At 35.7% G+C, this 26,208-nt stretch overlaps 1 protein-coding gene and 1 long non-coding RNA gene across 4 annotated transcripts in view; one reads left to right on the top strand and one right to left on the bottom strand.

Moving 5' to 3' along the window:
* The window catches only part of LOC110463173 (coiled-coil domain-containing protein 148-like), a 74,987-nt gene that overhangs the window by 11,998 nt on the left and 36,781 nt on the right, over positions 1-26,208 (bottom strand). The window contains exons 1-5 of one of the 3 annotated variants that reach the window (XM_021517549.1): positions 7,658-7,685; positions 7,002-7,125; positions 6,170-6,557; positions 5,336-5,514; positions 4,310-4,505 (exon numbers count right to left, since the gene is read on the bottom strand). In XM_021517549.1, coding sequence (XP_021373224.1) covers positions 4,310-4,505; positions 5,336-5,514; positions 6,170-6,557; positions 7,002-7,071 — 833 coding nt within the window. In that variant the 5' untranslated portion in view covers positions 7,072-7,125; positions 7,658-7,685. Of the gene's footprint in view, positions 1-4,309; positions 4,506-5,335; positions 5,515-6,169; positions 6,558-7,001; positions 7,126-7,288; positions 7,310-7,657; positions 7,686-26,208 lie in introns of those variants that run through there. The other 2 variants (XM_021517552.1, XM_021517551.1) reach the window with 2 other exon arrangements.
* The window catches only part of LOC110463174, a 98,132-nt gene continuing 79,702 nt past the window's right edge, over positions 7,779-26,208 (top strand). Inside the window, exon 1 of the long non-coding RNA XR_002464354.1 lies at positions 7,779-7,835. This is a non-coding gene — a long non-coding RNA (uncharacterized LOC110463174). The remainder of the gene's footprint in view (positions 7,836-26,208) is intronic.

Here is a 26,208-nt window from a genome sequence, read left to right as displayed (position 1 = left end):
ATGAAAGATCTCCTTTAGTGATCAAAACAAACTTCAATATCTGTGAATGATCTTGTCTAATGATCAAAACAAACCTCAAAATCATAGTGAATTATGTATAGATCAACAGTCAACGGTAAGCTCTCCCCTACTGATCAAAACAAACCACAATATCATAGTGAATTATGCATAAATCAACAGTCAACGGCAAGCTCTCCTCTACTGATCTAAACAAACCTCAATATCATTGTGAATTATGTATAAATCACCAGTCAACGGTAAGCTCTCCCCTACTGATCAAAACAAACCTAAATATCATAGTGAATTATGCATAAATCAACAGTCAACGGAAAGCTCTCCTCTACTGATCTAAACAAACCTCTATATCATAGAGAATTATGTATGAATCAACAGTCAATGATAAGTTCTCCTCTACTGATCAAAAGAAACCTCAATATCATAGTGGATTATGTATAAATCAACAGCAAACGGTAAGCTCTCCTCTACGGATCAAAACAAACCTCAATAAAATCGTGAATTATGTATAAATCAACCGTCAACGGTAAGATCTCCTCTACTGATCAAATCAAACCTCAATATCATAGTAAATTATGTATAACTAACCAGTCAATGATAAGCTCTCGTCTACTGATCAAAACAAACCTAAATATCATAGTGAATTATGCATAAATCAACAGTCAACGGCAAGCTCTCCTCTACTGATCGAAACAAACCTCAATATCATGGTGAATTATGTATAAATCACCAGTCAACGGTAAGCTCTCCTCAACTGCTCAAAACAAACCTCAATATCTTATCATAGTGAATTATGTAAAAATCAACAGTCAACGGTAAGCTTTCCTCTACTGATCAAAACAGACCTCAATATCATAGAGACGTATGTATAAATCAACAGTCAATTGTAAGCTCTCTTCTACTGATCAAAACAAACCACAATATCATAGAGAATTATGTATAAATCCACAGTCAATGATAAGCTCTCCCCTACTGATCAAAACAAACCTAAATATCATAGTGAATTATGGATAAATCAACAGCCAATGGCAAGCTCTCCTCTACTGATCAAGACAAACCTCAATATCATAGCGAATTATGTATAAATCAACGGTCAACGGTAAGCTCTCCTCAACTGCTCAAAACAAACCTCAATATATAGTGAATTATGTATAAACCAACAGTCAATGATAAGCTCTCGTCTACTGATCAAAACAAACCACAATATCATAGTGAATTATGAATAAATCAACAGCCAATGGCAAGCTCTCCTCTACTGATCGAAACAAACCTCAATATCATTGTGAATTATGTATAAATCACCAGTCAACGGTAAGCTCTCCCCTACTGATCAAAACAAACCTAAATATCATAGTGAATTATGCATAAATCAACAGTCAACGGGAAGCTCTCGTCTATTGATCAAACCAAACCTCAATATCATAGTAAATTATGTAAAAATCAACAGTCAACGGTAGGCTCTCCTCTACTGATCAAGACAAACCTCAATATCATAGGGAATTATGTATAAATCAACCGTCAACGGTAAGATCTCCTCTTCTGATCAAAACAAACCTCAAAATCATAGTGAATTATGTATAGATCAACAGTCAACGGTAAGCTCTCATCTACTGATCAAAACAAACCCCAATATCATAGTGAATTATATATAAATCAACAGTCAACGGGAAGCTCTCGTCTATTGATCAAACCAAACCTCAATATCATAGTAAATTATGTATAACTAACCAGTCAATGATAAGCTCTCCCCTACTGATCAAAACAAACCCCAATATCATAGTGAATTATGCATAAATCAACAGTCAACGGGAAGCTCTCGTCTATTGATCAAACCAAACCTCAATATCATAGTGCATTATGTATAAATCAACAGTCAAGGATAAGCTCTGCTCTACTGATCAAAACAAACCTAAATATCATAGTGAATTATGGATAAATCAACAGCCAATGGCAAGCTCTCCTCTACTGATCGAAACAAACCTCAATATCATAGTAAATTATGTATAACTAACCAGTCAATGATAAGCTCTCTTCTACTGATCAAAACAAACCACAATATCATAGAGAATTATGTATGAATCAACAGTCAATGATAAGTTCTCCTCTACTGATCAAAAGAAACCTCAATATCATAGTGCATTATGTATAAATCAACAGTCAATAATAAGCTCTCCTCTACTGACCAAAACAAACCTCAATATCTATGAAAGATCTCCTTTAGTGATCAAAACAAACTTCAATATCTGTGAATGATCTCCTATTGAATTATGTATAAATCAAGTGTCGATTAGAAGCTCTCCTCTACTGATCAACACAAACCTCAATATCATAGGGAATTATGTATAAATCAACAGCCAATGTTAAGCTCTCCTCTACTGATTAAAACAAACCTCAATATCATTGTGAATTATGTATAAATCAAGTGTCGATTAGAAGCTCTCCTCTACTGATCAAGACAAACCTCAATATCATAGCGAATTATGTATAAATCAACCGTCAACGGTAAGATCTCCTCTACTGATCAAATCAAACCTCAATATCATAGTGCATTATGTATAAATCAACAGTCAAGGATAAGCTCTGCTCTACTGATCAAAACAAAACTCAATATAATAGTAAATTATGTATAAATCAACAGTCAAGGATAAGCTCTGCTCTACTGATCAAAACAAACCACAATATCATAGAGAATTATGTATGAATCAACAGTCAATGATAAGTTCTCCTCTACTGATCAAAACAGACCTCAATATCATAGAGACGTATGTATAAATCAACAGTCAACGGTAAGCTATCCTCTACTGATCAAAACAGACCTCAATATCATAGAGACGTATGTATAAATCAACAGTCAATAATAAGCTCTCCTCTACTGAACAAAACAAACCTCAATATCTATGAAAGATCTCCTTTAGTGATCAAAACAAACTTCAATATCTGTGAATGATCTCCTATGATCAAAACAAACCTCAACATCATAGTGAATTATGTATAAATCAACAGTCAACGGTAAGCTCTCCTCTTCTGATCAAAACAAACCTCAATATCATAGAGAATTATGTATAAATCAACAGTCAATGATAAGCTCTCATCAACTGATCAAAATAGGCGAAAATAGAATATTTCTAATTAAGATATTCTATAGACTAACATCATTAACCTTGCAATGTCAATAGATTGACCTCTTTAACTTGAACCTTATTAGGGTTATTAGGGATCTCCTCTAGTGATCAAAACAAACCTCAATATCTGTGAATGATCTTGTCTAATGATCAAAACAAACCTCAATATCTGTTAAATATTTCTTCTAGTGATCAAAACAAACATCAATATCTGTGAATGATCTCCTCTAGTGATCAAAACAAACCTCAATATCTGTGAAAGATCTCTAGTGATCAAAACAAACCTCAATATCTGTGAATGATCTCCTATGATCAAAACAAACCTCAATATCTATGAAAGATCTCCTTTAGTGATCAAAACAAACTTCAATATCTGTGAATGATCTCTAGTGATAAAAAACCTCAATATCTGTGAATGATCTCCTATGATCAAAACAAACCTCAACATCATCAAATGATCTTGTCTAATGATCAAAACAAACCTCAATATCTATGAAAGATCTCCTTTAGTGATCAAAACAAACTTCAATATCTGTGAATGATCTCCTATGATCAAAACAAACATCAACATCTGTGAATGATCTTGTCTAATGATCAAAACAAACCTCAATATCTGTGAATGATCTCATATGATCAAAACAAACCTCAATATCTATGAAAGATCTCCTCTAGTGATCAAAACAAACTTCAATATCTGTGAATGATCTCTAGTGATAAAAACAAACCTCAATATCTGTGAATGATCTCCTCTAGTGATCAAAACAAACATCAATATCTGTAAAAGATCTCTAGTGATCAAAACAAACCTCAATATCTGTGAATGATCTCCTATGATCAAAACAAACCTCAATATCTATGAAAGATCTCCTCTAGTGATCAAAACAAACCTCAATATCTGTGAAAGATTTCCTCTAATGATCAAAACAAACCTCAATAGCTGTTAAAGATCTCCTCTAGTGACTAAAACAAACTTCAATATATGTGAATGATCTCCTCTAGTGAGCAAAACAAACCTCAATATATGTGAATGATCTCCTCTAGTGATAAAAACCCCCGTCAATATCTGTAAAAGATCACCTCTAATTATATATAATGACCAAAACAAACCTCACTATCTGTGAAGGATCTCCTTTAACATCTATGGAGGATCTCCTCTAATGACCAAAACAAACCTCAATATCTGAGCATGCTGATCCTCCAGTTCGTGTAATTTCTCCCTGAACGACTCATCCATGTGGATAAACTCTTGAAGAACATTGACCTTGAGATCAAAATCTTTACATTCCAGTTCAAATGCTGCCTCCGGTATCCCCTGTTCTATGTGAATGTTTGTATCCTGCTCTTCATGGACCATTTCTCCAAGCTCTCCTGTAAAACCAGGGTTAGCTAAATCAATATACATTTCTCATATGTCTATAGTGTCTTAATTAAACATTGGGCTGGATAAATGTTTGTTGTCACTTGCCTTGCATGTTGACAAGTAGGCAGTATTGTTTTTAAATTAAGTAGTCATGTATCTTTTATGCTATATATTTTAACATACCTGGTAATATGAAAGCATATTTCTTAAAAAATCCATTTGGATTATTTTCTTCAAAATTGAACTAAATGTATGACAAGTATTCTTCTTATTGACGATAATGATACAGAAATTGAAACTTTGTTCTATACATATATATAAACAGCATTTGAAAAGAAACTTCAAATTTATTAAGCTTCAGAACCTGCTGTTTGTATCTAAATCTCCCTAGACCTGTCTGTGATATAGATCTATACTTACTCATACCCAGCTGTCTGTATCAGAGTCTCCCTAGACCTGTCTGTGGTATAGATACTTACCCATACCCAGCTGTCTGTATCAGAGTCTCCCTAGACCTATCCCTGGTATAGATACTTACTCATACCCAGACTGTTTGTATCAGAGTCTCCCTAGACCTATCTGTGGTATAGATACTTACCCATACCCAGACTGTTTATATCAGAGTCTCCCTAGACCTATCTGTGATATAGATACTTACCCATACCCAGATTGTCTGTATCAGAGTCTCCCTAGACCTGTCTGTGATATAAATACTTACCCATACCCAGACTGTCTGTATCAGAGTCTCCCTAGACCTACCCCTGGTATAGATACTTACCCATACCCAGACTGTTTGTATCAGAGTTTCCCTAGACCTATCCCTGGTATAGATACTTACCCATACCGAGCTCATGCTCCAGACTCTGCTGTTCGTACTTGAGCTTTTCCATGACCTGTTTCTGTTGACCCTGGACTGATTTGACTGTCTCCTTTATCTCCATGTGCTTCTGTACTATGTCGGGAGAGCCCATCTTTAGGTCGGCCATGTTTTCATGAAGCCAAAACTGCAGGTCTTCCCTGTCATTTTGAAGAAGGATAAAAACATTCACTTAATACCAAAGAACTTCAATTTAACCATGGTAGAGGAGCGTTCCAAAGACACTAACAACACAAGACAATCCTTATGGTCTCCCTTATGCAATCTGTCTGTTTTTCAATCAAAGTACAATGTCAAACAATCCATGTCTTAATTCATGTCTAAAATATATCAGAACAATTATATTTGTCCCATATAAATTATAATCTGAGTTTTTCATCACTATCTCCTGAAGGGAATCAGTAAATCTAGTTGCAAATATTTAAAAAACAGTTTTTTTAGTATAAATGCATATCTTCCAGCTGTAATTTAGAACTAGAATACCCCTGTCCTGATAAACTTACTATATAATGGTAAAATTTACACTCTAGATTCCATGCAGTTTGACTGTTTTAGCTGTAATTTAGAATCAGAATATGCTCTTATATGAAGTCTGCACTACTTTAACTAGTAACTTTTGCAATTTTGGCTGTGATTTAGATCTTTAGAATCATGGCTTTTATTTAGCCCTTTCACCCCTATGTAACTTTAGTAGACTCTACCATGCATTCATCTAGATGAGTCTATTATGGTCTACAGTGGTGAAAGGGTTAGTACGTATACTAGAACATTAACATTTTGTTTTGGCAATTTTACCTTAACTCCCATATAGGTTCTGCTGTTTGTGTTTTAAATGTTCCAAAATCAAGATCCAGCTTTGATTCATAGTCCTCAAAGTCCCGATACATATTAGAACATGGTCCTGGCTCGCCTACATGTTCCCGGCGATGTCGCTCTATCTCGCCCTGTAGTCGCTTCCTCAGGCTGCTTAATCGAATGAACTCCTTCTGCCACACAAGTTTATGTTGTTTCATTAAATTATTTTCCTTAGTTTGTTTCGACATTTGTTCAATTTTTTTCACTTTAAGCAACGATTTGTGAGCCGAGAATTTTTTCTCTGCAGCGAGAAGCCTGAGTTTGTCGTAGTTCACATCCTTGTACTTGTTACTCCGTACACCATTGGTGATTCTCATTACGATCCGATCTGGAAATGCAAAACGGGCAAATCTTTACAAAAACAAGAACTTACGTTCATAGTTTAATCACATCTTCTAAAGTTAAAGGTTTATATTTCACTGGTTTAGAATAAATAATCCACGTTATCAAATTATTTTATCCACCAGAATCCCGCATTCATTTTGTCTGTATATTGGTTAGTACCCAGCACACTCCCACATTTGCTTAATCATTTATAATACAGTGGGCACTCAGAAAAGTTCTCCATTACTTTGCTGTATTATTATATATTGTGCATACTCATAACAACCCTATATTTGTTTAAGCTGTTTTATATATACCGGTATATGTATTATAAAGTGAGGTTGTACAATGTATAACATAAAAATGGTTAAGACAATTTAAAGAAAATTCAAGAATATAATACTGCAATGAAACTTCTATAGATTTCCAGTATTTTTCAGTACATTACCAGTGTCATCAGATGTGTACTGTGTGACGAAATCCCTGTTGGTGTCGAGTGCACGCTTTGGAGTCCCCATCTTGGTGCTGGGTTTATTGTAGAATATGGGTTTATATTTCTATGTAATATTTATCTGAAAGAATAAACAACTACATATAAAGATTGTATAACAGTCATGTTATTTATGTTGGCCAGTGTTTTGTATTTGTACATAGAATACTGTGTTAAATATTGTACTAATACTGAATATCCGAGGCAAACTAAGCAATCGTCACTCGTCAGTAATTTCCGTTTACTATCAAGACTTTTTCTGGCCAGTCATTCCATTGAAAAGTGCCAACTTGTTGTTCCGTCACTGTCTGTCAACGCAAAGGGTCACGTTACAAATATTTGAAATACACATATATGTGTGTTGTGACCCATATGGCATATGATATCAGTATAGCATGTATGTGTATTTCAGACATTTGTAACGTGACCCTGTGGTCAACGTTTACTCGTCAAAGATGAGGCATTACTTGTGTTTCATTCACTATCAAAATCCATATATCGTTTCAAGCACTAACTTCACAATAACTGATACATCACACACGCCATCTGATAAATCTTAACACGTACTAGGCTGAATATAGATTGCAACATTATGAATACTAAAAATTGTTTACCTTCCCTACCATGTCCGCCATTTTGGGTAAGGCTACTACCAAAACCAAAAACGTATATTCTTTTTCCGGAAAAATTCCCGGGAATTTCGAGTTATCTCTCTTAGTGTACTTCGGATGGTTTCACGACTTTTCTTACCGGTTGAAGTGCAGATTATCTTCTTCTTTGCTGCTTGGCAAGGTAAGTAAATCAACATGCAAGATTTGATTGTTTAAGTTAAAATAACATAATTCTTAATCCACCAAAAGAAATTGCAAATTTATCACTTACATTTTGTTTCTTTACAAACATTTCTACAAATTGACATCCTGAATCCTAGCAAATCTAGATCTGCTGACGGTGCTGTCACATTGCACGTGCTTTTCACTTGCGATGTGTGGAATTGTTGAATACCAAAGTAGCCTAGTACAGGGGACAATTTATGTTTCTATATATATCATAAATTAAATCAATGTTTATTTAGATCAAAACAATGAATCAACTGGATATACATCTGTATTATGCGATATAAAAAAAGATGGGGAAGGAGAGGTCGGTGGGAAATGCAATGAACAAGAATTAAAACTCAGATGCTTCACATGGCTTTCAAGTCACAGGCGATTGATCCAGACCATATATACAGTGATGTGATCAGACTTTTGTGTGTATGTACAAATGTATTTCAAGAAAAAATAAACAATTTTGCTTCTACAAGATGTTTTATCAAAATCAGCAGCCAGATTAGCTGTGGAGTTTTCATTTTCATATTTTCAGTTGACATATCCTCGTGTTACCGGTTTCTGCTATATTGTATCGTCATGAATAGGTTTCGACATATTATGTATATATTTCCATGCTGATCATTTATCAAGTTACTACAAGACATATACTTGACTCCACAAGGAATTTTTAGACAGTTGGCCATATCGACTGACCTAAAAAAACAACAGAACTTTGTCCAGAAAATGTAAGAAGTTATAAATATAAACTCATTAAGAAAAAAGCATAAATGTGCAGTTTTGCTTAATACACATTAACAGTGATTTCCTTCCTGACCCAGTCTTTTTTGTAGTCTGTCAAACATACAAGAGTATCGTGCGCAATGAGGCCATATAACCTCCTCGCCATTTTCCCCCCTGTTGAAGCACGAAGGAGACATGATCTTATATTGGTAAACACTGTTTGCAAAGAAACTTAAATCTTGTTTTGCCCAGAACTTCCAATTTTCATCAATTTTAGATGGAAAAAGAATCAAAAATAATTTACGGTTACCATCAAACAAAACTGATATTAAGACTGTACAAAAAATAAATACAGATTTTATATTATAAAACTAAATAAACAAAACAAAATAAATTAATTAAATCATATGAATTAGTACCTACTGAAAAATCAATAAGCACAAAATCAATAAGAATGTGCAATTTAGAAAATATTGTTTTAATAATTGGTCCTGATATATAGGTCCTGATGAAGCCCAATGTTCGGGCAAAACTGGTAGACCACATGTACACCAATAAACACAAAAAATCCAGTCCCTTGTTTGTTGCGATTGATGTACCTTAAATTTACTCTCTAATCGCCCTGCGTACCTTTCTGTTATCCAAGCAAAGGACACCACAACGGGACTAACCTTATCCGCGACTTATAACTCATCTCAGCATTGCCTCTACCCTAGGACTTAGTTTCAATAATTAATTCAACGATCAAAGAAAATAGAAACGGACAATATCAACTGCCTACATGTAATTAGCCATCAGCACTATATCTCTTTATATGTCTTGCATTTAAATTTCAGTCTGTAATCAATTAGTAGGGATGAGTATAAATATTGCAAGCAAAGACTTCGAAAGAAGACCAGACTGCAATGATCTGGAAATTGGAATGTGCTGTGGTTTTGGTGCAGGGGTTTTGGTGCACTGACTGTGCAGTCCTGCAACTCTATACTACATGGTATTTGTGGTAAACCTTTATTTTATTCGACAATTTTATACCTGAAACTGAAGGGTGTCTTTTGGGGCCAAGACTTGGGCCTGAGACTGCAGTGATCAGCATGAATTGACCATAATGCAGCGGGTAGCTCAGTTTATTAGATTGTTACTGTCTTAGTGTGCAGCCAGGGTTGTAGATTTCCAAGTTACCCTGTTATAAATTATTACCTCTGACAAATCTTCCCTATTATCTTTGGCAAAAAAGTAAGGCCAGGCTCTCTGCAGTGGATATGGAAATGGTGATCAAGAGTGACCAGCAAGGACTTAATTGCGTAGGAGTGCCCTTCAGGAGGTCAAATCCCAGTTGAACCTGTTCTATTAAATATGGGCAAGCATGTAGATCTAATATTCTACTGATCTTGTTTAAGTTGTTACAGTTTCATGGATATATTATACAGGCCATTTTTATAGCCAATTATGGGCCAACTCCCCTCTCCAATTTTGGCATTATTTTCCCCTATTTCAGTTAAAAATTCCCCCACATGTAACTTAAATACTACGTATGAATATATCTGTCATGGTTCGATTGTGTTTTTATTTTCCATCAGTTTGGCAAACAAGTGAATTATTCTGTTTTCCCTGTGTTCATGTTGTCACTGTTGGTATTAATTTTACGACACTGTTTAAGGCTGGCTTTGTTTAATGTTTATGATTCGAAGTGTCGATAATGAATAGGGAGAACCAAATTTAAAGATGTCATCCAATTTCCCCTATTTTGAAAAAAATACTTAATTTCTGATTCTGTATTAAACCCTGGTTTTATTTTCTCAACTCAAGAACATTTACTACTTCTCAAGCAGACAGTCTTAACATGCTATTTGTTACATGGTACATATTTCTGACCGATAACATGGTATTTACTTGGTACATATTTCTGACGGTTAACATGCTATTTACTTGGTACATATTTCTGACCGATAACATGCTATATTTACTTGGTACACCTGTACATATTTCTGACTGATAACATGGTATTTACTTGGTACATATTTCTGACCAATAACATGGTATTTACTTGGTACATATTTCTGACCGATAACATGCTATTTACTTGGTACATATTTCTGACCGATAACATGCTATTTACTTGGTACATATTTCTGACCGATAACATGCTATTTGTTACTTGGTACATATTTCTGACCGATAACATGGTATTTGTTACTTGGTACATATTTCTGACCGATAACATGCTATTTACTTGGTACATATTTCTGACCGATAACATGGTATTTGTTACTTGGTACATATTTCTGACCGATAACATGGTATTTACTACTTGGTGCATATTTCTGACCGATAATTTGATGCCTTCAACATTTTCTCATCATTTATTTGCTAATATTTGTGGGAGAAAAACAAATCCCAGACAGAAATATCAACTAAAAGGGAGTGTGACTTTGTTTGTTTCTTATAAACAGCCACGGAATTGTGAGATACTGATCTGTTTCTCATAGAAAATTCTTGCTAAAAACTTCTTACATTGTTAAAAAGCATGGTTAGTTTCTTGTACATTAATTGATAGAGCATGTGTATATATCTACATAGCTCTTTCCAAAATAGTAAAAATATCAGATTGTACCGAAACTTATTAGAATAAACTGTTAACATTATATTTAAACCTTTAATCCTCTTTCCCTCCCTTATCTACCAAACAAAAAGTCCCAAGAATTTTAAATATCTTAACCCATCATTCAGCCCCAAGTCATATTTGAACCTTATCAAATCAAAGAATGGATAATTCAAGTTTGAATATACATGTATAAGGATGTATGAGTTAAATAATACATGTATATATGCATGTACAATGTTTACATATATATATACATGTAATTGTATAGTTATGCTAATTTTGTATTTATATATCCTTTATTTAAGATCAAGCTAACCAGCCTGAGCCTCATTGCTGGTATTCCTGAGTATATAGACAGTATATAGTATTACATGATTATATTATGATATAAGTGGTTCATTGAAGAGGAAGTGGCTTAGGTCAAATGTATGTCAAGTGCTGACTCCTTATATTTATAGACCAGTAGTAAGATCTGTATCAAGTTGATGGCAAGTGCTACTGACTGAAGGAAACGTGTGGTCTCCATCTCTAGTATAGCATCGTAGACAGCTTAATGTCTGTGTTAACTGTCAAGGCAGTCGGTATACTATTGAACTCTTCCACCAGACCATTCTCCATCTCTAGTATAGCATCGTAGACAGCTTAATGTCTGTGTTAACTGTCAAGGCAGTCGGTATACTATTGAACTCTTCCACCAGACCATTCTCCATCTCTAGTATAGCATTGTAGACAGCTTAATGTCTGTGTTAACTGTCAAGGCAGTCGGTATACTATTGAACTCTTCCACCAGACCATTCTCCATCTCTAGTATAGCATTGTAGACAGCTTAATGTCTGTGTTAACTGTCAAGGCAGTCGGTATACTATTGAACTCTTCCACCAGACCATTCTCCATCTCTAGTATAGCATTGTAGACAGCTTAATGTCTGTGTTAACTGTCAAGGCAGTCGGTATACTATTGAACTCTTCCACCAGACCATTCTCCATCTCTAGTATAGCATTGTAGACAGCTTAATGTCTGTGTTAACTGTCAAGGCAGTCGGTATACTATTGAACTCTTCCACCAGACCATTCTCCATCTCTAGTATAGCATTGTAGACAGCTTAATGTCTGTGTTAACTGTCAAGGCAGTCGGTATACTATTGAACTCTTCCACCAGACCATTCTCCATCTCTAGTATAGCATTGTAGACAGCTTAATGTCTGTGTTAACTGTTAAGGCAGTCGGTATACTATTGAACTCTTCCACCAGACCATTCTCCATCTCTAGTATAGTATCGTAGACAGCTTAATGTCTGTGTTAACTGTCAAGGCAGTCGTGTGGTCTCCATCTCTAGTATAGCATCGTAGACAGCTTAATGTCTGTGTTAACTGTTAGGCACTCGGTATACTATTGAACTCTTCTACCAGACCATTCTGTGGATGGAATTTGTCTTTCTATTATGTTTTTATGCCACTCCCACCCACCTCCCCTATATAGGGAGGGGGGGTCATATAGTGTTAAACCATGTCCATCCCATTCAAATCAAAATTCAAATCAAACTTGATTTATATTACAACAATTGCCAAACAAGTTCTAACATTTTATATTGATCATGATCCCCTCGCAACGAAAGTTTTAAGGGATATAGGATTCCGCCCGTATGTATGTTACACTCTTTGTCATCGCTCTAGCAACTTTATTTCTCTACTGCAGTATTTCATGAAACTTCATACCATTGTGTAGTATGACCTGACAATACCTTGAACAAGTTCGCATTTCAGGTTTCTATGTTGAAGGTCAATGTCACTGCACATGTTTCTATTTTTGTTCAGAATTTTTTTGTCATCGCTCTACTGTCAGTACCAACTTCATTTCCTTTTACCTATGTGACAATGTGTGAATGCGAGGGGATTTGTATCACTTGTTATATCTTGTTGTTCTTGTTTGCCTGGATGGTAGCACACAAGGGGGCTTACCGGTAGTAGTAATGGGAAGAGAAATCATAATCATGGTTATTGATTTAAATTGGAAAAATCAAACTTCGATATTAAAATGTATTTGAACTTTTGTCTTTATTCACTGTTCAATGTTAGACTGACCCTCAAATATCGAACTCTCAATAAGACATTGGCATGCTAGCAGCACACATATTGAATCAATGGCAAGCCTGTCCATAACTTTCCTCAAAAAAATTAAAGCTGATGCCAATGCTCACGTTTGGGGATATTAATTAAAGCTCTTTGCCCTTACATAACTAAACTATCTGTGCACAGTATCAAATATCTGTTAAGTCGATAGCGCAATTGGACTTGATAGTCCGATGGAACAGCACTTCCAAAATTACAGGACATTGTTGCTTGGGGAACATTGTGTTGAAGTAAACAATTTCTAGTATTTTGTAGGAACAACCATGATAGAAAACATACACAAAATTTGGAGACCTACACTATATCGGCCAGTAATGCTATTGGAGATAGCTCTGGTTACCTGTTCCTGTGTGAATCACCAGGAATAGTTGAAATAGTTGTTGGCTGATACAGAATCACGATACACAGAATCACAATACAGAATCAGGATACACAGAATCACGATACAGAATCACGATACACAGAATCACGATACAGAATCACGATACACAGAATCACGATACAGAATCAGGATACACAGAATTACGATACAGAATCACGATACAGAATCACGATACACAGAATCACAATACAGAATCAGGATACACAGAATCACGATACAGAATCACTATACACAGAATCACGATACAGAATCACGATACACAGAAGCACGATACAGAATCACGATACACAGAATCACGATACAGAATCAGGATACACAGAATTAAGATACAGAATCACGATACAGAATCACGATACCCAGAATCACAATACAGAATCAGGATACACAGAATCACGATACAGAATCACGATACACAGAAGCACGATACAGAATCACGATACACAGAATCACAATACAGAATCAGGATACACAGAATCATGATACAGAATCACGATACACAGAATCACGATACAGAATCACGATACAGAACCAAAACCCGAATGTAACAGGAAATATTATACGTTATTTGTGTGTTAACAATTATCCATAACATATAAAGAGGTAGGTTTGGTCTGTTTCACAGAGACATTTGTATAGGAGCCAAACACTTCCTCACTGATAGTAAGAAACATGAAGTAAGATATTGGTGTACAGGAGATCAAAGTTTTATTGCTGGAAAATAGTGCCTCACTGTCCGACATACACAACCACATTGATAGAACTTGACCTGCTGGAATTGGAGATAGATGTCGCTAACATTAAATCCATTGATTCACTGCTATTGGCCTTTTGTAAAAATAGTACATTTAACACATATGGTCGGTGACAATTTTACCAACAGTCGGTAGAACCATGAACACACCCAATGACAAGCACTTTGGTAATATATATATACTAACTGTGACTCAATCAAAACATTTATAATTTCAATATTGAAATGCTGGTATACATGTACTAAAAATATTTCATGTATTTCTGTTGTTTGTTCTGGTATGGATTGGGACTAAACCAGAGGCTCCTTTAGAACAGAAAGGATTTAGAATGTTTATGGGAAAATTTTGCTGATCCTTTAACTCATTCACCCCCGATGACACCTTTGAACTCTTCCAATTCAATGGTTGGAATAGTTCATCATGAAATTTCAGGTGTGAATGAGTTAAAGAAAGGAAAAAGGTCCTGAAACAGTTTTGCTTCTCAAGGACACAATCCCTGGTCATTATATATAAATACTTTGTTAGCATTTGACAGAAGCACTTTGTAGATACAAGATTGTACCTGATAACCTGGGTGCATACATCTAGGTGAAAATGAACCTGCAATTAAATTGTGCATATAAATGTGTACAGAAGATACAGTGACGCAGTTGAGATCTGTTAGTCTGTAGCCACTAACCCACCTATTGTCCTGCTATCGGTGTAGCCACTAACCCACCTATTGTCCTGCTATCGGAGTAGCCACTAACCCACCTATTGTCCTGCTATCGGGGTAGCCACTAACCCACCTATTGTCCTGCTATCGGTGTAGCCACTATAACCCACCTATTGTCCTGCTATCTGTGTAGCCACTAACCCACCTATTGTCCTGCTATCGGTGTAGCCACTAACCCACCTATTGTCCTGCTATCAGTTTAGCCACTAACCCACCTATTGTCCTGCTGTCGGTGTAGCCACTAACCCACCTATTGTCCTGCTGTCGGTGTAGCCACTTACCCACCTATTGTCCTGCTATTGGTGATTTGAATTATACATCTGAATCTGTATGGAAGGACCCCATTATTTCACTATATCTACCTATACGTTAAACTTAATTGGAATGAAGGTACTGGGTCAACTGAGGATGTTTTTCCCTATGTTTAGGAATAGTTAAAGGCCAGTAGTTTATATAGTGACGATAAAGGGGTGGTAGCTGATATATTATAATTATTTACATGGTACACAGCAGCCTTACCCAATGTCAATAGATCAACTATTCAACATTAATCATGTCAGCGACAGATCTAATATGTCTGTGAAGACATTTTATGTAACACCCTAAAAGTTCAAGTCCTTGAACATGTTACCTTTTTTTATCTGGTCTGGGCTAAAATGGCTGAATAGAAATTCTATCTCTTTATAATTATATGCCAAGATAAATGTCCTTACCACATATACTACTTTATAAGTTAACAGGATGTGTTTAATACATAAATTATGATTCAGGTTTAATCTGTAATTTACACTATTAATCATATTGATGTTATTTACGGTAATCTGATTTCATTGGGTGGAAATTGGAGGTACTTACCATACAATGTCTTAGCTAGAATAAGGCCGACATTGAATGATGATCAGAAATACAATATACCTTTGAAAGATTTAATACAAATGTCTGAAAATTAATCACTCAATTTTTGAAGTATGATAAATTAAATCTTATTTTGAATCTCAAACCACACCCAATATACATGTATATCCTATGATTGTTGATCGTGCACTTTAGTGCAGACTGCTATCATTTAGCTATTCTAATATAGGGTTGTGATACCTGAGATAACTGTTCACCTACAGTACATGTACCAGTGATTCATTTTGCCTTGTTCTACAGCCAAATACAGGCTGCTTTATTCCACTAAAAAGTGTTAAATTATCCCAAAATTAAGAAAAAATGAGAATATATTCCCAATTTTAGAAAAAAACTTGGGTACTTTATCTTCCCAAAGCATTGTTTATCAGGCTGTTGTAAGGGTAAGGTAGAAGAAACACTGTGTTTAAATAATGTACAATACAGGAACCAGTGAAGTGATAAAGACAGTAACCGTTAAAGTTCATCACTTTAAATCTTTTGAATTTAGGTTACAGTGACTGATACTTCATATTTATTGGTATGGTACCCCTGTTGGTTGTCCAGAAGTCCTTCAGTGGGTATTTACTTGTCCAGCCATTTGCATCTAAAATATATTTTAATGAAACATAATATAAATTTGAATATTAACTTGGTTAAAATTGAGGTCAAAAGTCAAAGTTGTTTGTTCAAAGCATAAATATCTTTTTAGAGAGTTCTGATAAATCTTCATTAGATATAAATTATATCACAATCTTCTTGCTCAATTTTGAAATAAGTGGTTGACTTGAAAAAAATAGCCAGTTGAAGGCTGACACGTATGCTGTTGGTGATAAATTCACAGAGGATTTTATTTTGCCCTATTCTCCGTCACCAATAACAGCGTAAAAATTAAAAACCAGTTAATATTAATTTCCAAAGAATAATAATATCTGTGAATACATATATATGTAGAATAAAATAAAAAATCTGTCGGATCTTCTGCTAGGCCTTTCTGCCTTCTAGGGCTTCTTCAGGCGGATTGATGTATCTATATATGTCCATACACTGATATAAAGAAAAATTCTGCTTACCCATTTACTGCGAATATATTCAATATCGTATTTTACTTTGATGCAACATCTGTGAAATGAAATCCATCACAAAACTTACCATCATGACCAGAATATTTTACCTTGCAGTTTTGTTAAATATTTATTTAAATTCTGCAAACTATACTTTTGTTTGGGACAACAACAAATTATTATCCCGACAAAATTAAATAACTAGAAAGTTGTTTTGACCTCAACATATTCTGACAAAATAGCCAGTTCAAAGTTGATATATAGCAGGCTGGTATTTTGGCAGGGGTCTAAAAAGTATCTGGGGTACATTTTGGTAGGGGTCTAAAAAGTATCTGGGGGTACATTTTGGTAGGGGTATGAAAAATATCTGGGGGTACATTTTGGTAGGGGTCTAAAAAGTATCTGGGGGTTCATTTTGGTAGGGGTCTAAAAAGTATCTTGGGGTACATTTTGGTAGGGGTCTAAAAAGGATCTGGGGGTACATTTTGGTAGGGGTCTGAAAAGTATCTGGGGGTACATTTTGGTAGGGGACTAAAAAGTATCTGGGGGTAAATTTTGGTAGGGGACTAAAAAGTATCTGGGGGTAAATTTTGGTAGGGGACTAAAAAGTATCTGGGGGTAAATTTTGGTAGGGGACTAAAAAGTATCTGGGGGTAAATTTTGGTAGGGGACTAAAAAGTATCTGGGGGTAAATTTTGGTAGGGGACTAAAAAGTATCTGGGGGTAAATTTTGGTAGGGGTCTAAAAAGTATCTGCGGGTACATTTTGGTAGGGGTCTGAAAAGTATCTGGGGGTACATTTTGGTAGGGGTCTAAAAAGTATCTGGGAGTACATTTTGGTAGGGGTCTAAAAAGTATCTGGGGGTACATTTTGGTAGGGGTCTAAAAAGTATCTGGGGGTACATTTTGGTAGGGGTCTAAAAAGTATCTGGGGGTACATTTTGGTAGGGGTCTAAAAAGTATCTGGCCAGGGATACGTTTTGGAAGGGGTAAATAAAATGCCTTTATTATCTACAAGCATTGAAGTATTGAACAAATGTTTGTGTCTAGTTGCAGCCACACAAGCAGACATAATAACCTAGGTAATTGTAGACATTAACTGTTAGGCACTGTATATGTACATACTGTAACTTAAATCTAACATTTAAAATAGATATAAAATTAAAAAATAGAGCATATACAGCTAAAATATCAAATGTATAAAAATGAAAGTAGATTCCCACAAAGATAGGATCCCTTTGTGGGTAAATGTCAAATGGTTGAAATATAATAAGACTTAATGTTAAAATTCAGACATTATAAAATTTGGATAGGTATATCAGTGTAAGTACAGCACGATAAATGCTGTGGGAAAGTGCACAGGGTTATTGTGAGTGATGTCATGTGTAGCTAACTGCTTGTCTATCATTTGACTGGTGGCTTGACGTAATACAATACCTAGCTAGCTCGCCTATTCGAAGAATAGGGGGGCTAATGTAGTCACCCCAGCGTCGGCGTCAGCGTCGGCGTCCCACCTTCCGAGGTTAAAGTTTTGGTGCACATTTTTTCCAGACAGTGTTGGATCATCACACTCAATACACAGTTGTCTATTATGAGTTTAAGTCATTTATTTCGAGTGTAAGCAATGTTCTGGGCAATATTTTCATATTTTATGACCCAAAAACACCTTAATTGGACTTAGTTTGATTTGAGGTTAAAGTTTTTGTCAAGTTTTGTTGGGTAGTGTTGGACCACCACCATCAATAGGCTGTTGTCTATGATAAGGTTGAAGTATTTGTATTGAGTGTATAAGCAATGTGTTGAACCATATTTTCATATTTTAGCGTCCAAGAACAGCTTTATTGTACTTTGTTAATTTCTTAACAATCGCTTCACATAGATGTTTCTACACATTTAACAGTCCTTGAAATATCATGGTGGTAAGTGAGGTGGCAAATAAAATGACAGGCACTAATCAACGTTTTACTATACGTGTATGTGTTTCTACTGATAGTTGCAGTATTATAATAACATACATAGGCGAGCTATGCTGGTGTCCGACAGCTCTTGTTCCTATATGCAGTAAGCTCCCCATCACCTGGATGTTCACACCTTGACTAGTTACGTTATAAGTGCCCGGGCGGGGAAAGCTACGGTCTAGGTACATGAACAAAGTGGCTATGCTTACCTGTATATTAGACCGTATCCATATTTGTTGTAATTTTACATGTGTCGATTTGGGTTGTTTTAAAACACAGAAAACACTCATTCTAAAACTTAGAAAATATAGATAGAAAGATAAGCTAACAGATGTAGCTGCAATCTAGAAATATAATAAAAATCAAGTTTATATGTTTAAACACAAAACCGTATATATTATTAAGCCATTCCTCAATTTACACCCAACCACGATTGTTATCGCACAATTTTCGTCCATCGTGTGCACAGATGTGCGCAAGTAATAATCATCCAGATTTCTATCGTTCACACATCGTGCACACATCATGCACACACCGTGCGCACACAGCACATCGTGTAACTTTGTGAAATCCCACAACTGTTACTATAAAATAATTAGGCAAGGACACTTCCGTTGAAGCTCAATCACTAATTAGAACTATAGTTTATAGTAGTCTGATGTATAGGGTTCGAATCCTGTCTAGCCCTGTTGTATCATTTTTATACCGAGAACACTGTTGTTGATTATATTTTGTTTATTTCATATCTATTATTTCTCATAAAAGTCCTGCGAGGTATAGTTCTATTTTCAGAAATGATTTATCAAAGCTATTTTCATGCTGGAAAATACGGTTTCCAATACTTAGTTACAGTTTTTGGCTGTGGTACGGGGATCCTTAAAACATACCTTACAGCTAAGATGCATCCTTATATTACAAAAAAGGTCCTTTTCTAAGGAGAATAAATAGATCAGGGATGTTGCAGACTGAACTCTGTCATCTTCCCTGAAATATCTACTTAATATTAAGGAACCCTGTTCCAATGCACTGTGCTTTTGTAATTTTTTTTGCATATAGCTCCCTTTTGTTTCATTTTGGATATAACTAGTTGTTTCCAAACACTTCCACTGACCCGAGGTAGCTCAGCTGGTTAGAGTGATTGTACATCAACCTGAAGTGTTGGGTTCAAATCCTGGTATAGCTGCTCTGTATATTCTAATTCGTTTATTTTGTCTTTAATATTTTCTCATAAAAGTCACGCAAGGTATGGTTTCCTTTTCAGGAATGATTTATCAAAGCTTCAGTCATGCAGGGAAAAGAGTTGACAATGTGTGTTACTGTTTTGGGCACAGGTACAGAGATCCTTAAAGCTATAAGATTCCTCCTCTATGATGTTTTAAATCAATTAAAAGCTGGTGAAAGTTTGATGTGTAGTGCTCATACAGCTAGTTATCAGCTATTGGAAAAAAGTAATTGCCCAGATAGTGATACAAACGTGAGCCCATTCCAAAATATTCATGCATGATGACTTTACTAGTTCTCACACATCATTCAATCCTGACTTAAGTAACAATCTTGTGTTTTAATTACATGTAAAATTGAATTATCATAATTTACAAAAGCAGAGAAATTTATGAAGTATGGTGTACAATTTTAAATATGGAATATACATACAACATCTAGAATTTTCTGATGTCTGGTCATCATCAGGTCCCCCACTGAGGCTACTCAAGAGGGGACTATATATACAATCCATCTGTCAGTAAGTCAGTAATTCATCTTATCTGGGACGTATCTCTTGTACTATGTCATTTACAAATGCCAAAGTTTGTAGTTAGTAACCTTTTTGTATACAGGGGTGTGGCATGCTGTAATCAGGTCTCCATACATTTTTGTGTGCCAGGCCTTTTGGGATGGTAAAGTGTTATGTACTAAAACTGGGTGTGGCATCCTACTACATGTATACAGAGTTATGGCCCTTATAATTAGTTCATTGTTGATAACAAAGTTAACAACAGGGGAGTGCCCGGGGAGGTCATGGTATGAGGCATTTTACAGAGATTGGGCATTTTTAATTCTTTTTAAATATTTTCAGATAAATAGTATTGTCGTAAACATCACAGCCAAGTCGAGGTTGCATACTTTTCTCTTCATTTTCAATGTTAGCTTCAATAAATACAGTTGCACATAAACCATATTCTACTTCTCATGAAAAGATCAAATTGGTTTGTTTATCCCATCCAGTGTTCGACAATTCTTGATATTTTCAAGTCTGCACTTATCAAAATTGTTGACATTAATGTTTGTTTTATGGGTGGTCGGATGGCACATTGGAAGCCAATTAAGTCTCACCTTTGACAAAAACGGCAGGAGTTTAATTTCCCAAACCAATCCCCACCCCATCCCCACCCTGTAAAAAAGGTAGGGGTTGCCTGCCCCATCAGGTGGATTTTCTCCAAGTACCCCCATATTAAGACCCTTTGTAGCAACAAACTGTTAAATGAAAGTTGACTATCTTGTTTCATAATCGTTGTAATGTTTGAAAATTGTTTGAGCAATTTGTTAATAGTATCATTAACATTTGGTTAAGCTATGTTTATGTTGAGGGCATATTATAGTTAACCCTGGTGTCCCTAGTATTTCTATTCTCTCCTGAGGAAATAAAATATTTAAACCTTAAACCAAAAAAACAATGAATAATCTAATTTGGTTTTAAACAGCTGGGCAGAGTTTTGAACCATTAAGGGCCAAGGAAATTACAATGCCACCTCAGACTTCTACATATTGAGAACTAACAGAGATTCATTATGTGGTTACAAAGATCTGTATCAGTATGAGTATGTTAGCTTATTAAACAGATATATAATAGGAGATTCTGATCGGTCTACCATGATGTTGTAATGTATCTGTAACAGGCTGAGTGGGTCAGCTTATTAAACAGATATATATAATAGGAGATTCTGTCTACCATGATGTTGTAATGTATCTGTATCAGATATAACAATTATATATCAAGATGACCTTCACACGACCTTGGCCTATCCTGTGTATTAGGATGTCATTTAGATTGAACAGGCTTGCTGCCATGCTATAACTATTCTTCCCACTCTCAATTGGTGCATACCATCATATATTGTGTGTACCACAGTAATAACTCAGTTGGCAGTTTCTCTCAAAGCAATGCTTTCTGTCAAATCAATTTCACATTTACCATCTAAAAATATTTCACTTCCTGTATGTAGGAAACGGTCGATTTACAAACATTTACTGAAGTTTCTTTGAAGATGTTTAAATCAAATTGAGGTTTTCAATTTTTTTCTTGCATTTCAAGTTTGGAATGGATTGTTTTGGATTATTTAAATGACATTGAACTGAATTTCAATTGGGAATAGGTAACCAAATAAGTGTGTGTGTATCTCTGCCTAGTGTTAAAAATACTATTAACTTACAAAAAGATGTAAATTAACCAGATGTTTCTTTAAAAAGACTTTAAGAAGATGCTGACAATGGCAAGATCTGTGTATTGTACTGTACCAGTGTTGAAGGGCCAGGCTGCCCACAGCCCCAAGGCATGGTTAAATGAGTCCTGGGATGTTGCATAACATTGTTCGCAACACAGGCTTCAAAGAAACATCTGCAGATAAACTCTGCATATAATGTTTATTATCTTTAATTGATTTTATCACCAAGGCAAAGTTATTTAATTATGGTGGGTGTTTGGAGCTCTAGGTTTAAGCTTGATGATGTCAAAAAATATAAAATTAAAATGATTAACATAACTGGATTTGTCATGTCTAGCTGTAGAATCAATACAATTAAGGTTGGGCATTGTTATACATGTCATGGTCGCTCTACAAATACACAATAGAGATATATACATAAGTTAAAATCTGCTCAAAAGACCTATACACATACACCCTATTAAGAATCCTATCTCATAAGAGAAAAACTATATGCTGGAAAGCGTTCACCCAGTCAAACTTTCTCCCTTTGCCCGTACAATCCATATTTGCCCAGTTTTATAATTTCCCCCTCCCCACATTTAATTGCTACCGGTATATTGTGTTGTTTAGTAGTGTTTGTTGTAATGATAAAAGCGCCCTCATTATCGAGGGCAAAAAGGCAGAAATCAAACATCAGCAAAAGCTTGATCCTGTAATGTTTTTCATCCTTACTCCACAACTTATTAGATATTGATATTCTATCAAGAGACCCCCTCTATCAGGAACCAGCTATTAAAAAACACCTATAAAGATCGCACATCTCATATATCAAGAAAATCTCTATTAGGAAAATCTCTGGTAAGAGAACATCTCTATTAGGAAAATCTTTGGTAAAATACTATCTTTATTAGAATCATCTCTGGTAAGAGACCATCTCTATTAGGAAAATATCTGGTAAGAGACCATCTCTATTAGGAACATCTCTGGTAAGAGACCATCTCTATTAGGAAAATATCTGGTAAAATACTATCTTTATTAGAATCATCTCTGGTAAGAGACCATCTCTATTAGGAAAATATCTGGTAAGAGACCATCTCTATTAGGAACATCTCTGGTAAGAGACCATCTCTATTAGGAAAATATCTGGTAAAATACTATCTTTATTAGAATCATCTCTGGTAAGAGACCATCTCTATTAGGAAAATATCTGGTAAGAGACCATCTCTATTAGGAACATCTCTGGTAAGAGACCATCTCTATTAGGAAAATATCTGGTAAAATACTATCTTTATTAGAATCATCTCTGGTAAGAGACCATCTCTATTAGGAAAATATCTGGTAAGAGACCATCTCTATTAGGAACATCTCTGGTAAGAGACCATTTCTATTAGGAAATATTCTGGTAAGAGACCATCTCTATTAGGAACATCTCTGGTAAGAGACCATCTCTATTAGAAACATCTCTGGTAAGAGACCATCTCTATTAGGAACATCTCTGGTAAGAGACCATCTCTATTAGGAACATCTCTGGTAAGAGACCATCTCTATTAGGAACATCTCTGGTAAGAGACCATCTCTATTAGGAACATCTCTGGTAAGAGACCATCTCTATTAGGAACATCTCTGGTAAGAGACCATCTCTATTAGGAACATCTCTGGTAAGAGACCATCTCTATTAGGAACATCTCTGGTAAGAGACCATCTCTATTAGGAACATCTCTGGTAAGAGACCATCTCTATTAGGAACATCTCTGGTAAGAGACCATCTCTATTAGGAACATCTCTGGTAAGAGACCATCTCTATTAGGAACATCTCTGGTAAGAGACCATCTCTATTAGGAACATCTCTGGTAAGAGACCATCTCTATTAGGAACATCTCTGGTAAGAGACCATCTCTATTAGGAACATCTCTGGTAAGAGACCATCTCTATTAGGAACATCTCTGGTAAGAGACCATCTCTATTAGGAACATCTCTGGTAAGAGACCATCTCTATTAGGAACATCTCTGGTAAGAGACCATCTCTATTAGGAACATCTCTGGTAAGAGACCATCTCTATTAGGAACATCTCTGGTAAGAGACCATCTCTATTAGGAACATCTCTGGTAAGAGACCATCTCTATTAGGAACATCTCTGGTAAGAGACCATCTCTATTAGGAACATCTCTGGTAAGAGACCATCTCTATTAGGAACATCTCTGGTAAGAGACCATCTCTATTAGGAACATCTCTGGTAAGAGACCATCTCTATTAGGAACATCTCTGGTAAGAGACCATCTCTATTAGGAACATCTCTGGTAAGAGACCATCTCTATTAGGAACATCTCTGGTAAGAGACCATCTCTATTAGGAACATCTCTGGTAAGAGACCATCTCTATTAGGAACATCTCTGGTAAGAGACCATCTCTATTAGGAACATCTCTGGTAAGAGACCATCTCTATTAGGAACATCTCTGGTAAGAGACCATCTCTATTAGGAACATCTCTGGTAAGAGACCATCTCTATTAGGAACATCTCTGGTAAGAGACCATCTCTATTAGGAACATCTCTGGTAAGAGACCATCTCTATTAGGAACATCTCTGGTAAGAGACCATCTCTATTAGGAACATCTCTGGTAAGAGACCATCTCTATTAGGAACATCTCTGGTAAGAGACCATCTCTATTAGGAACATCTCTGGTAAGAGACCATCTCTATTAGGAACATCTCTGGTAAGAGACCATCTCTATTAGGAACATCTCTGGTAAGAGACCATCTCTATTAGGAACATCTCTGGTAAGAGACCATCTCTATTAGGAACATCTCTGGTAAGAGACCATCTCTATTAGGAACATCTCTGGTAAGAGACCATCTCTATTAGGAACATCTCTGGTAAGAGACCATCTCTATTAGGAACATCTCTGGTAAGAGACCATCTCTATTAGGAACATCTCTGGTAAGAGACCATCTCTATTAGGAACATCTCTGGTAAGAGACCATCTCTATTAGGAACATCTCTGGTAAGAGACCATCTCTATTAGGAACATCTCTGGTAAGAGACCATCTCTATTAGGAACATCTCTGGTAAGAGACCATCTCTATTAGGAACATCTCTGGTAAGAGACCATCTCTATTAGGAACATCTCTGGTAAGAGACCATCTCTATTAGGAACATCTCTGGTAAGAGACCATCTCTATTAGGAACATCTCTGGTAAGAGACCATCTCTATTAGGAACATCTCTGGTAAGAGACCATCTCTATTAGGAACATCTCTGGTAAGAGACCATCTCTATTTGGAAAATCTCTGGTAACGGACCATCTCTATAAGGAAATCTCTGGTAAGAGACAATCTCTATTAGAAACATCTCTGGTAAGAGACAATCTCTATTAGAAACATCTCTGGTAAGAGACCATCTCTATTAGGAACATCTCTGGTAAGAGACCATCTCTATTAGGAACATCTCTGGTAAGAGACCATCTCTATTAGAAACATCTCTGGTAAGAGACCATCTCTATTAGGAAATGTTCTGGTAAGAGACCATCTCTATTAGGAAATATTCTGGTAAGAGACCATCTCTATTAAGAAAATCTCTGGTTAGAGACCATCTCTATTAAGAAAATCTCTGGTAAGAGACAATCTCTATTAGGAACATCTCTGGTAAGAGACCATCTCTATTAGGAACATCTCTGGTAAGAGACCATCTCTATTAGGAAAT

This window comes from Mizuhopecten yessoensis, unplaced genomic scaffold, assembly GCF_002113885.1.
Source record: "Mizuhopecten yessoensis strain PY_sf001 unplaced genomic scaffold, ASM211388v2 scaffold10869, whole genome shotgun sequence".
Taxonomy (NCBI): Eukaryota; Metazoa; Mollusca; class Bivalvia; order Pectinida; family Pectinidae; genus Mizuhopecten; species Mizuhopecten yessoensis.
The sequence above is the reverse complement of the archived record's forward strand: the minus strand, read 5'-3'. Positions and strand labels throughout refer to the sequence as shown.